The sequence below is a fragment of the Microtus oregoni genome, unplaced genomic scaffold (assembly GCF_018167655.1).
Source record: "Microtus oregoni isolate MIOR12 unplaced genomic scaffold, Mior012 000019F_ref0000042, whole genome shotgun sequence".
NCBI lineage: Eukaryota > Metazoa > Chordata > Mammalia > Rodentia > Cricetidae > Microtus > Microtus oregoni.
The window spans coordinates 13,619,605-13,632,484 of NW_024543078.1; the positions used below are offsets into that span (position 1 = coordinate 13,619,605).

The 12,880-nt window shown below is 42.7% G+C and overlaps 1 protein-coding gene and 1 pseudogene across 6 annotated transcripts in view; both read left to right on the forward strand.

Annotated features, from left to right (window-relative positions):
• The window catches only part of Asb3 (ankyrin repeat and SOCS box containing 3), a 145,093-nt gene that overhangs the window by 94,896 nt on the left and 37,317 nt on the right, over positions 1–12,880 (forward strand). For 2 of the 6 annotated variants that reach the window (XM_041668857.1, XM_041668861.1), the window contains one exon: positions 448–2,414. The exons of 2 other annotated variants lie outside the window; for them this stretch is intronic. In XM_041668857.1, the coding sequence (XP_041524791.1) occupies positions 448–677 (230 nt within the window). In that variant the 3' untranslated portion in view covers positions 678–2,414. Of the gene's footprint in view, positions 1–447; positions 2,415–12,880 lie in introns of those variants that run through there. 2 more of the 6 variants (XM_041668859.1, XM_041668862.1) reach the window with 1 other exon arrangement.
• On the forward strand, positions 6,632–9,755 carry LOC121459298 (annotated as a pseudogene).

The window sequence follows — 12,880 nt, forward strand, 5'->3', positions numbered from 1 at the left end:
TGGATTGGATACTGACTTTGAGTGACCAATTGAAGCAAGGGCAACCAGGAGAGGAAAATAATTGAAAATTGAATGTGATTATTCTTATCCACAAGTCTTCTTTGAAAACAAGACTAAGCAACAAACTATTTCTCTTGTTATATGGAGATGGGTTTGTTGCTTCCTTTAGTGTATTACTAGTGTGTGTGTGTGTGTGTGTGTGTGTGTGTGTGTGTATTCTTGATTGTATGCATATGTGGAAACCAGAGAAGGATGTTAGTCTATCATTCCCTGACTTACAATTTTGATACAGTGTTTCTCACTGAATCTGGAGGTAGATTGTTACCGAGCAAACCACATTGGTACTCCCGTCTCTGGCTTTTATATGTGATCTGAAGTCCAAGCTTAGGTCCTTAATCTTTTCTTCATTTCACTATCAGTTAATATTTTGTTCGTTTGTTTCTCCAGCCTGTGTCCCATGCCTGACCCATCTCTGCCGTTTGGAAATTTGGGCCAGTCTAAAAGCAGAGCACCTTCGTTCTAACAGTCTCATCCATCAGTTGCCTCTTCCCCGAAGTCTGCGGAGCTATTTGCTCTATGAAGAGGTTTTGAGGATGAATGAAATTCCAGAACCTGCAGCTATTGATGATGTAGAAACCAGCGAGGCTCCTGACAGCTCAATTGTCAGTGCTGTATAGTCACAAAAGATGGGACTGTTTACAAGTGGACTGCCCAGTCCCTCCTCCCCAATCCTGAGAACTTTGCTCTTCCTGCCCTACTCAGTTGTCTCCAGTGTACTTTGTTTTGTGGTGTTTTCTGACCTAATCATTTTCTGCTTTGTTCTGCTACTGAGCTGTGATGCTGCTGAGGTGTTGGATGTGACCTCTTCCCAGTTAAGATTCGTGTTCACCTGTGCTTGAAACTAGGGAGGAAGAAGATATAATGACTGTGCTTTTGAATCACTTAACAGTGTTACTCTATTTATGCACCAACATCCTCTATGTTTATAAAAGGAAATTTTTTTATGTTGTTCTTATTTTTTAATTCAGATATATTTGTGAGGTGTTGATATTCTTGCATTTTAACATGTAAACTCAGGGGAAAGTTTTTGAAGAACACAGATTTCAGTCATATTGTTTTCTTAGATTCTTTCTTTATACTTTCTGGCAAAATATACCCATTTTCAGTCTGCCAAGACAAGAACATACCTAAAGTCAAAGGCATACTCACTATAAAAATTATGTCCTTTTTAGAAATATTGTACTGCACTCAGAATATTAATAAGGAAACCTAAAAGGAGCATTCATACAGCACCGTCTGTAGAGACAGGGGCGCATTTCAGTTGTCAATGCTAAATAGAACAGTCAGACTTCACTCAGCTCTAGAATAAGAGGGCAGGTTTGTTTCTATGAATCAGTAATAGCCAATAATAGTTTATTCATACATACACTACTTTTCCTTCTTAATACCTGGATGTATTTTTAGACCATTGATAAAATAAAGACCTTAGAGTCCTGCCTTGTGAGTTTTTACAATAGCTTTATCTAAACCTTGAGTCAAGAAAAATCAAACATCATCAAGACATTTGTCTGAGAGACTGGAAATTAGCCTTGAGAGGGAGGTATTAGGGTGTTACTGTCAGAATAGGCAGCACAGGCTGATTTCTACAGGAGGTAGAACTTCATCTCCTGCCAGCAACCTGTGCTTGATTAGACCATCTGGACCCATCTCTAATAGACTCAAAACGAGCGTGATGAAGGTGGACTTCATTAGAAGGAGTTAGAAGACAAACTCATTTCTCATATTCAAAGTCTTGTTTGATGTAGATATATAGATATTGAAAATCAGGCAGAAGTTCTGATGGTTCAATTTAACAAAGATTTTCAAAAAATTGTATGTACTATGTTTTTTTTTAATAGTGTGACCTTTGTTTTTCAAACTCTGTTTCAGGATTTATTTTTGGTCATGGCTAACTATACACATAATGCTTTTACAGAATATCTTTTAATGTATTCTGTTTGTGTTCAATTGTATTACCAAAATCCAGTTTTCAATAACCTAGCATTAAGGGTTTTTTTTTTTTTTTGAAGCCCTAAAATTCAGTACCCTGGCTGGTGATTTTTTGACTTTACAGGATTGAAAAAGTGAGAAGCATCCCAGGGAAACTGCACTTTGAACTTCATCTTTTCCTAGGCTAGCAATACACAGTATGCTAGTCTGTTGGAGTCTGATGCTACTGAGAAGTAACAGTGAGCTGTAACTGCTAGCCGGTCATGTGGTCACAAGGATGTCTGTAGGGGCATGAATGTTCACAGATACACACTGGAGTGTCCTTATAGTATGGTTGAGTATTCTTTGGGTATATGCCCAAGAGTGGTCTTGTTGGGTCTTGAGGTATGTTGATTCCCAATTTTCTGGTAAGCCACCATACTGATTTCCAAAGTGGTTGTACAAGTTTGCATTCCCACCATCAATGGAGGAGTGTTCCCCTAACTCCACATCCTCTCCAGCATAATCTATCATTAGTGTGTTTGATCTTAGCCATTCTTACAGGTGTAAGATGGTTTCTCAGAGTTGTTTTGATTTGCATTTCTCTGATGGCTAAGGATGTTGAACCTTCCCTTAAATGTCTTACAGCCATTTGAGATTCTTCTGAGAATTCTGTGTGGTTCTGTACCCCATTTTTAATTGAATTTATTTATCTTACATCTGGTTCCAAGCTTTGAATTTTCAGATAAATGTTTTTAATTTCGAGTGTCTGTAAAACTCAAAGCATGAAATGGATCATAGAGGAGAACAGGCCTGGAGGGAAGTGGGATGGCAGAGGAAATGCACTGTGGAAGGGTAAAGAAACTTTGCAAGTGGAAAATTTTCATCAGCGATGAAAGAAGTGTGATGGTGGGGAAAGGGTTAACCAAAATTAAGCATGGAGGAAAAAAATCCTTTTGGAAAAATACTACATTTGAAGTCCTTTAAAATCATTTGAGGGGCTGGATAAATAGTTTAGCATGTGAAGGTGCTTGATGCCAGCCATATGCTGTTGAGTTTGATGTTGGGAAACCACATGGTAGAGGTAAGAGTATGATCCAGAAAGTGATGCTCTTGACCTCTACACATGTACCTTGGTTTGCCACCAAGCCTAGCGAATGGAGTTGCATCCTTGGAAGCCTAAGTAAAACAACTGAATGAAGGAGCCCTGCATGCATGGGTAACGTTTCTCCCAAAGATTAAGTTGACTAAACAAAGGTTCCAATACTGTGAGATAGTTCCCTCTGAGCTGTGAAGTAAGGGGGCGCCTGTCAAACATTACAGGCTGCTACCAATGTCCTCATTTACACACGAGAATTAGATTGGTGGATGATTCTGAACACACACACTATACACTTGGGATATAGGACATTTAAAGGTCATGTTGCATCTGTGCTAGATAGCTTCCACAGTGCTAGAAGCTTCTATGCAAGCTACTGGATGAGGAAAGTTGGCGATGATTCTACCAATCTGTAGACACTGTATGTGACAACTTGCCTGGCAAGATATTCTCCGTGTGATAGTGTGTTGACTCTTATAGGAACAATCAACTTTCTGATTTGATTTTAGGTCTACCACGCAGTAGGGAATTCTTGGCTGGTTCTGTAAAGCTGGTTCAGAGCCCAATGACTAAGGCCATGGTGATGTAATATGGAAATCTCTCTGATTCTAGAGACTGGAACCTTTGTTGGACATCACAGCCAGAGTTCATAACATGCTTTGAGATCATTTAAGATATAAGGCTGCTATCTTACTGTGTCCTCAAACTGATTGTTAACCCACTTTTAAGAGAACAATGTAACAATGACCACTACTTTCCTTGGTCTTCCTGCATAGCCACCTTTTACAAACTAAACTAATACTTAAGTAATCTTATTTTCTTCTGTGCCCCCTGATCCAGAACAAATGTGTATCATTTGTATAAAACAGGAAACATAGAGGTTGAAAGCACTCTTAAATGAATATCCCCCAAAACAATGGAACACAGCAGCATTACTGGGCAAACATGGTGTTTGTAATGTTTTTTGTTGTCTGGGTGAGTTGGGATCAGTTGCAGTTATTACCTTCATCCCTTGTAAGACTCCACAAATGATTCTGTAAAGTATCCCACTCCTTCCCCAGGTGATTCTTATGGGGAAATTCAATAAAAGAGTGAGCAACAAAAGGGGCAGACACACACATTTACACACAAGGACAGATGTAGGGACAGACATAGACTCAGACAAGAGAACAAGCACAGGGACAGACAGACTTCTTCAGAAAGGCACAGATTTAGAGTCATGCAACAGACAAAGAAGGGAAGACAGGGAACATGTAGAAAATTCAAATCTGGAAATGAATCCCAGTGGAAGTGCTTTTCTTTCCTTAATGCCACACTGATGAAGTATTGGTGACCCTGAGTTAATCACTGATGTGTTGAATCCACACAACAGGCCCTCTGTTGTTGTTTTGTTAAACTTACATAGAATCAAGCTGCCTTCTACGTACTCTTGCTGACACCTATGCATTCGAGCAACTTTTTTATGTTAATTAATAAATTATTTATTAAAGATTTTTGTCTCTTCCCCGCCACCGCCTTCCATTTCCCTCCCCCTCCCCCAATCAAGTCCCCCTCCCTCCTCAGCCCAAAGAGCAATCAGGGTTCCCTGCCCTGTGGGAAGTCCAAGGCCCACCCACCTCCATCCAGGTCTAGTAAGGTGAGCATCGAGCAACTGTGATCCCTAATGAGAGACGTTTCTTTAGTCAATGGGCTCTGGTGAATGCATAGACTCACACCTGGCCGAAGTTTAGAGAATGCATAACTGTGCAGTTCTCAGACCTCAGCAAGACATCTGAACTACTACTCTGGAAGAGAGAGGCAGAGGTTGTCGATGGTTTCTGTGAAATGGTGTCAAGGACACAATGATCATCACACACAGGAAGGGGTTCTTAAGGCCCCATACTCAGTGAGGGACTTTTCTCACTTAATGTGTGCTAGGGGATGGGATGCCATAAAATTACAGGAAAAGGAAATTCACGTAAGCAGCCACACTTTAACTCTTTGGATTTTAAGGCCAATAGAGTAGTTTGGGTGGTGCTTTTTACTTATGTTAGAGTTGAGTATGGAAACCTCAACAAGGCTGGTCTGTGACTTAGAAAATCCACTAAAGGGCTGGAGAGATGGCTCAGCGGTTAAGAGCATTGCCTGCTCTTCCAAAGGTCCTGAGTTCAATTCCCAGCAACCACGTGTTGGCTCACAACCATCTGTAATGAGGTCTGGTGCCCTCTTCTGGCCTGCAGGCATACACGCAGACAGAATATTGTATACATAAAAAAAAAAAAAGAAAAAAAAAGAAAAAAAGAAAATCCACTAAAATTCATTGACGCCTATTATTGAACTCCAGTTCCCAAAACTGTAATGGCAGTCTCAGATACCCAGAAACGGGCTCAACCTGGACTTTGGAGGATTTTTGGAGGATAGATAAAAACCAACATTCCTTAAAAACTTGTGAAGCTAGTTCCTCTATCCAAAGGTGTCATTTCTCTTACCACTGGAAGTAGGGAATATTGGCTGCCTGTGGTGTCTATTACCATAGTAAGGTACAGACCGGCCTACAGGCTCCTTCAGTAGCACAAGTACCTGCTGTACAGTTCAAAGTCCATGCTAGTGTTCTAGATCTTCTACCCTCCTGCCCTCCCCTAACCTTCCTCTAGTTCAGAAGAATCTCTACCCCAGCTTCTTATTCTCTTTCTATACCTATCTCTCTGTCTCCCCCTGTCTCTATGTTCCACTCCCTCTTTCTGTGTCTCCTCCTCTGTCTCTCTCCCTCTGCCTCTCTGCTTTTTCTTCTTTCATAGTCAGGTGTTCAGCCAACATCTGTTCGTGGTCTGTCTGATTTGATATGCCACTATCTGTTCTATCTCTGATAGGTATTATAGAAGCTTTCTCCTTAAACATGTCACCAAGACATCATGTCAACAGTTTGTAAAATACCAAGAAACAGTTTAAAATATTTTTAAAACGTATTTTAATGAAAAAACTATTATATACCGAAATCAGTATATACGGTGTCAAGAAACTTTATTAATTTTTTAAAATATTCCTGAAATTGTCATTGTTATCGGTATCTCCTTGTAGGCTTCAGCAGCAACTAAAAAGAAAAGCAAGAATTATCAATAGTATCAAGAACATCATTTGTGGCAGCATCAGGATGAGCAGTAACAGAGGCATCACCAGTAGAATCTTATGTAGTGTCATGTCACAAGGAATGCCATTGTATTTGAGAAGTGGTGACAATGTGGAGCCTTATTTCATTGGTTTTATTCTCACATGTTGCTTCTTTGGCGGTGTTTCTTTACAAAATGATGCTATCCACATAAGTCACAGTTTATGGACAGAGAAAAATAGAAACTAATATCTAACAGTTATATTTCTCTGCTTAGCCATTCAGACAACACAAGTTTCATGTTAGATGTATTTTCAATATGATTGGAAAAGATAAGCATTTTTTCTAGTTTTAGGTAATGGCTAAAGAGTCCTATATTTAGCACAAAATTTATTTATGATATGTATTGGTGCCAAAGAGAATTGGATTTCTAGTGCATAAATCATCTATTTTAAACCACTGTTGTGGTCTAACTTACCTTGTTAAACTCATTTTAATGCATGTCACATGTTAAATTAGGTTGAATACCCACATCATCACTGTTGATACAAATTTCAAAAACCATATTCCGGTGGTGAGGATCAGCAGTGCCATTGTTGCTTCCCAAAGTGGCAGAACCTTGGAGTGCGTTGCATAATGAGTGTATTCAGCTGGACTGGTAGCACTGAAGTACTCATTACCACTCTGAGGGTCGAAAGCGTCACCTGGGACATGAACAAAAGCAGATTCCTGATCAGTAGTGAAGCTATCACACTTGTGTTCTCTTCTAAGCAATTTTCAAGAACAGGGTCAGAATGTTGTCGAGGGGGAGAGAACGAGGAGGAAGGAGAGAAAATGGCGTCTGCAGATTACAGTACCTACAGCCAAGCTGCAGCCCAGCAGGGCTACAGTGCTTACACAGCCCAGCCAACTCAAGGATATGCACAGACCACCCAGGCCTATGGGAAACAAAGCTATGGAACGTATGGACAGCCTACTGATATCAGCTCAGAGCACTGCCACCTACAGGCAGACTGCATATGTGACTTCCTATGGACAGCCTCCCACTGGTGATACCACTCCAACTGCCCCCAGGCACACAGCCAGACTGTTCAAGGATGTGGCACTGGTGCTCATGACACCACCACTGCTCCAGTCACCACAACCCAAGCCTCTTGTGCAGCTCAGTCTGCATATGGCACCCAGCCTGCCTACCCAGCCTGTGGCCAGCAGCCAGCAGCCGCTGCACCTGCAAGACCACAGGATGTAAAGAGCCCACTGAGACTAGTCAACCTCAATCTAGCACAGGGGGTTATAACTAGCCCAGCCTAGGGTATGGACAGAGTAATTACAGATATCCCCAAGCACCTGGGAGCTACCCCATGCAGCCAGTCCCTGCACCTCCACCCTATCCTCGTACACATCTTATCCTACACATCCTATCTTTCTCTTCGCAGCCAACTAGTTAACGATCGGAGCAGTTAATCTCAGCAGAACATCTATGGGCAACCTAGCAACTATGGACAGCAGAGTAGCTATGGTCAACAAAGCAGCTATGGGCAGCAGCCTCCCATTAGTTACCCCCCTCAGACTGGATCCTACAGCCAGGCTCCAAGTCAATATAGCCAACAGAGCAGCAGCTACAGGAAACAGAGTTCATTCCGACAGGACCACACCACATGGTGTCGGGGGCAGGAGTCTGGAGGATTTTTCGGACCAGGAGAGAACCAGAGCATGAGTGGCCCTGATAAATGGGAGAGGAGAAGAAGGGGATTTAATCATGGAGGCATGAGCAAAGGTGGGCAGGGAGGAGGACGCGGTGGAATGGGCTCTAGAGAGCGAGGTGGCATCAATCAGCCCGGTGGACCCATGGATGAAGAACCAGGTCCTGATCTAGGCCTTCCTAGATCCTGATGAGGATTCTGACAACAGTGCAATTTATGTGCAAGGTTTAAATGACAATGTGACTCTGGATGATCTGGCAGACTTCGGTAAGCAGTGTGGGGTTGTCAAGATGAACAAGAGAACTGGGCAACTCATGATCCACATCTATTTGGATAAGGAGAGAGGAAAGCCTAAAGGTGATGCCACAGTGGCCTACGAAGATCTGCCTACTGCCAAGGCTGGTATGGAATGGTTTGATGGAAAAGATATTCAGGGAAGCAAACTTAAAGCTTCTCTTGCCCGAAAGAAGCCTCCAAAAAATAGCAAGTGGAGTGGCATGCCACCTCATGAGGGCAGAGGGATGCCACCACCACTCTGTGGAGGTCATAATAGCTCAAGAGGTCCCAAAGGAACCATGGGTCACATGGGAGGCATTGGAGGAGAGGAGGGGGCTTCCCAACATGAAAACCCTGGGGCCCCTGAGGGACCCCCTTGTGGAGGAGGAAATGTCCAGCACTGAGCCGGAGATTGGCAGTGTCCCATGCCGGGCTGTGGAACCCAGAACTTGACCTGGAGAACAGAATGCAACCAGTGTAAGGACCAAAACCTGAGGGCTTCCACCCGCTACCATTCCAACCTCCGGGATATGATCGTGGCCGAGGCGGCAGTGGTGCCATGCAGGGAAGAAGAGGTGTCCTTATGGATCGTGGTGGTCCTGGAGAAATGTTCTGAGGTGACCATAGCTTGGACCGAGGTGGACTTGGTTGAGTAATACGACATGGTTCTGAGGATCTTCCTGGACCATTGATGGAACCGATGATAGAAATGAGTGGTGGACCTGGAGGTCCTGGAAGGCCTGCATTAATGGAATAAGGTGAGCACAGTCAGGAACTTAGAGACCGGCCGTACTAGAGAGAACTGAAGAGCTGCAAGGATGACCAGATTTATTTTTTTTACACCAGAAAATATTTTAAATTTATAATTCCATATATATATAATGTTGACCACAACATCATGATTATTACTCTCTGTACTTTAGTATTTTCACCATTTCTGAACTAACATTAAAACAAGTTAAATCCTAGGGAGCAGAGATTTTTATTTTCTTTTAAAGATGGTTGTTTTAGACTTAGCAATGGGAACCCCTTGTGAGCATACTCAGTATCGTTGTGGACTACAAAGGGAGCCTCAAATTGTAACAAGGTTCATGCTTGTGATTGTTTTCAAAAACGTTCCAAATGTTTATTAACTGTCAAAAAGTAATGTTGCAGAGGGTCCATGGTGTCACCAGTGTGCCTACAGGAGCAAGCTCATCGTCAGCAAGTGGTCTCCCCTTACATGTCCAGTGTAAGTCCTAAAGAACATGTGTGATCCATTTTGGTGTCGTGAAGTGTAATTTTCTCAGATTCCTGAAGAGTGTCACCTTTGTGACTTGTACCTTGAAATGAAGGTAATTCAGTGTCGGCGGTAGGCTGGGGCACAATGCCATCTTCATAATTTTCAGGAAGAACTCCTTCAGGCTTGGTTTCTTCAACCTTTAAGGAAAATTTAAGATCTTAGTTTTCATTAAAGGTATCACTGATTTTTGTTCACATTAGAAGAATTTATCTGTTAACACCAGGGTCTTGATTTATAGGTCTCAAATATTTGTTGGGAATTTTATCACTATAACCACTAATATTGTGTAAACTTTGATTACTTTCTGTTTGATTCAAAGGCCAGAGATTGAGGAAATGAAAAGGGGACCTGCTCAGCTTTATGTATGTTTGTGGGAGGGGGGGTGGGAAGAGAAAAACCTTCACAAGGTGGATCTCTATTATCAGTTTGTGAGGCTGTCTTGGTGGCATGCAGCAAGGATCAGGCAAACTTATGGACCCTGTTGGTCGTGCAGAAATGTCCGGAGGAGGCAGAGGTATAGACAGAGGTGGCTTCTGAGGTATCCGTAGCTTGGACCGAGGTGGCTTTGGTGGAGGAATACGACGTGGTCCTTGGGCTCCTCCGGGACCATTGATGGAACAGATGGAATGAACAAGAGGTGGCCCTGGAGGCCCTGGACGACCTGCCAAATGGATAGAGGCGAGAACAGTCAGGAACTAAGAGACCGGCCCTACTAGAGAGCCCTGCAGGGCTGCATGGAGGACCAGATTTAGTCTCTGAACCCAGAAAATGTTTTACATTCATAATTCCATATTTATGATGTTGGCCACAACATAATGAGTCTTACTGTCTGTACTTTAGTATTTTCACCATTTGTGAAGAAACATTAAAACAATTAAATGGTAGTGTGCTGAGTTTCTTTTGTTTTCAAGATGCTTGTTTGAGGACTTGAAAATGGGAACCCCTTATGAGCATACTCAGTATCATTGTGGAGAACCCAGAGGGACTCTAATTGCAAAAAAGTTCATAGTTGTGATTGTTTTCAAATACATTCCAAATGTTTATTAACTGTCATAACTAATGTTGCACAGGGTCCATGGTGCACCAGTGTGGCTACCAAGAGCAAGCTTAGCTTCAGCATGTGGTCTCCCCGTTGCATGCCCAGTGTAAGTCCTAAAGAACATGTGTGATCCATTGTGGTGTCGTGAAGTGTAATTTTCTCAGATTCCTGAAGAGTGTCACCTCTGTGACTTGTACCTTGAAATGAAGGTAATTCAGTGTTGGCGGTAGGCTGGGGCACAAGGCTATCGTCATCATTTGCAGGGAGAAATCCTCCCGGCTTGGTTTCTTCACCCTATAAGAAAATTTTGACATCTTAGTTTTGATTAAAAAAGTCACTGATTTTTATTCATTTTAGAAGAACTTATCTGTTCATGCCAGGGTCTTGATTTATAGTCCCCAAATATTTCTTTGCTCAGGGAAATTTTATCACTATAACCACTGCTATCGGTTAACCTCTGCTTCCTTTCTGTTTGATTCATAGCCGAGAGTTTGAGCATCTTAAAAGGGGACCTGTTCAGCTTTATATGGGGGTGGGGTGGGAGTTGGGCATAGAATAACCTTCATGAGGTGGCTCTCTCTTTTACCTGTTGAGGCTGCCCTGGTGGCATGCAGCATGGTTGAGGCAGAATTAAGGACCCTGTTGGTCCTGCAGAAATGTCCCGAGGAGGCAGAAGTATAGACAGAGGTGGCTTCTGAGGTGTCCGTAGCTTGGACCGAGGTGGTTTTGGTGGAGGAATACGACGTGGTCCTTGGGCTCCTCCTGGACCATTGATGGAACAGATGGAATTAAAAAGAGGTGGTCCTGGAGGCCCTGGAGGACCTGCGTAAAAGGATAAAGACGAAAACAGTCAGGAACGTAGAGACCGGCCCTACTAGAGAGCCCTGCAGGGCTGCATGGAGGACTAGATTTAGTCTCTGAACCCAGAAAATGTTTTACATTCATAATTCCATATTTATGATGTTGGCCACAACATCATGAATATTACTGTCTGTACTTTAGTATTTTCACCATTTGTGAAGAAACATTAAAACAATTAAATGGTAGTTTGCTGAGTTTCTTTTCTTTTCAAGATGCTTGTTTGAAGACTTGACAATGGGAACCCCTTATGAGCATACTCAGTATCATTGAGGAGAACCTAGAGAGCCTCTAATTGCAACAAAGTTCATAGTTGTGATTGTTTTCAAATACATTCCAAATGTTTATTAACTGTCAAAACTAATGTTGCAGAGGGTCCATGGTGTCACCAGTGTGGCTACCAAGAGCAAGCTTAGCTTCAGCATGTGGTCTCCCCTTTGCATGCCCAGTGTAAGTCCTAAAGAACGTGTGTGATCCATTGTGGTGTCGTGAAGTGTAATTTTCTCAGATTCCTGAAGAATGTCACCTCTGTGACTTGTACCTTGAAATGAAGTTAATTCAGTGTTGGCGGTAGGCTGGCGCACAATGCCATCGTCATCATTTGCAGGGAGAAATCCTCCCGGCATGGTTTCTTCAACCTTTAAGAAAATTTTGACATGTTAGTTTTGATTAAAAAAGTCACTGATTTTTATTCATTTTAGAAGAACTTATCTGTTCATGCCAGGGTCTTGATTTATAGTCCCCAAATATATTGTTGTTTTTTTTTGTTTTGTTTTATTTTGTTTTATTTTTTTTGCTTTTTTCGAGACAGGGTTTCTCTGTGGCTTTGGAGCCTACCCTGGAACTAGCTCTGTAGACCAGGCTGGTCTCGAACTCCCAGAGATCCGCCTGACTCTCCCTCCCAAGTGCTGGGATTCAAGGCGTGCGCCACCATCGCCCGGCCCCCAATATTTCTTTGCTCAGGGAAATTTTATCACTATAACCACTGCTATCGGGTAACCTCTGCTTCCTTTCTGTTTGATTCAAAGCCGAGACTTTGAGAATCTTAAAAGGGGACCTGCTCAGCTTTATATGTGTGGGGGGGGTGGGAGATGGGCATAGAATAACCTTCATGAGGTGGCTCTCTCTTTTACCTGTTGAGGCTGCCCTGGTGGCATGCAGCATGGTTGAGGTAGAATTAAGGACCCTGTTGGTCCTGCAGAAATGTCCCGAGGAGGCAGAAGTATAGACAGAGGTGGCTTCTGAGGTGTCCGTAGCTTGGACCGAGGTGGTTTTGGTGGAGGAATACGACGTGGTCCTGGGGCTCCTCCTGGACCATTGATGGAACAGATGGAATTAAAAAGAGGTGGTCCTGGAGGCCCTGGAGGACCTGCGTAAAAGGATAAAGACGAAAACAGTCAGGAACTTAGAGACCGGCCCTACTAGAGAGCCCTGCAGGGCTGCATGGAGGACTAGATTTAGTCTCTGAACCCAGAAAATGTTTTACATTCATAATTCCATATTTATGATGTTGGCCACAACATCATGAGTATTACTGTCTGTACTTTAGTATTTTCACCATTTGTGAAGA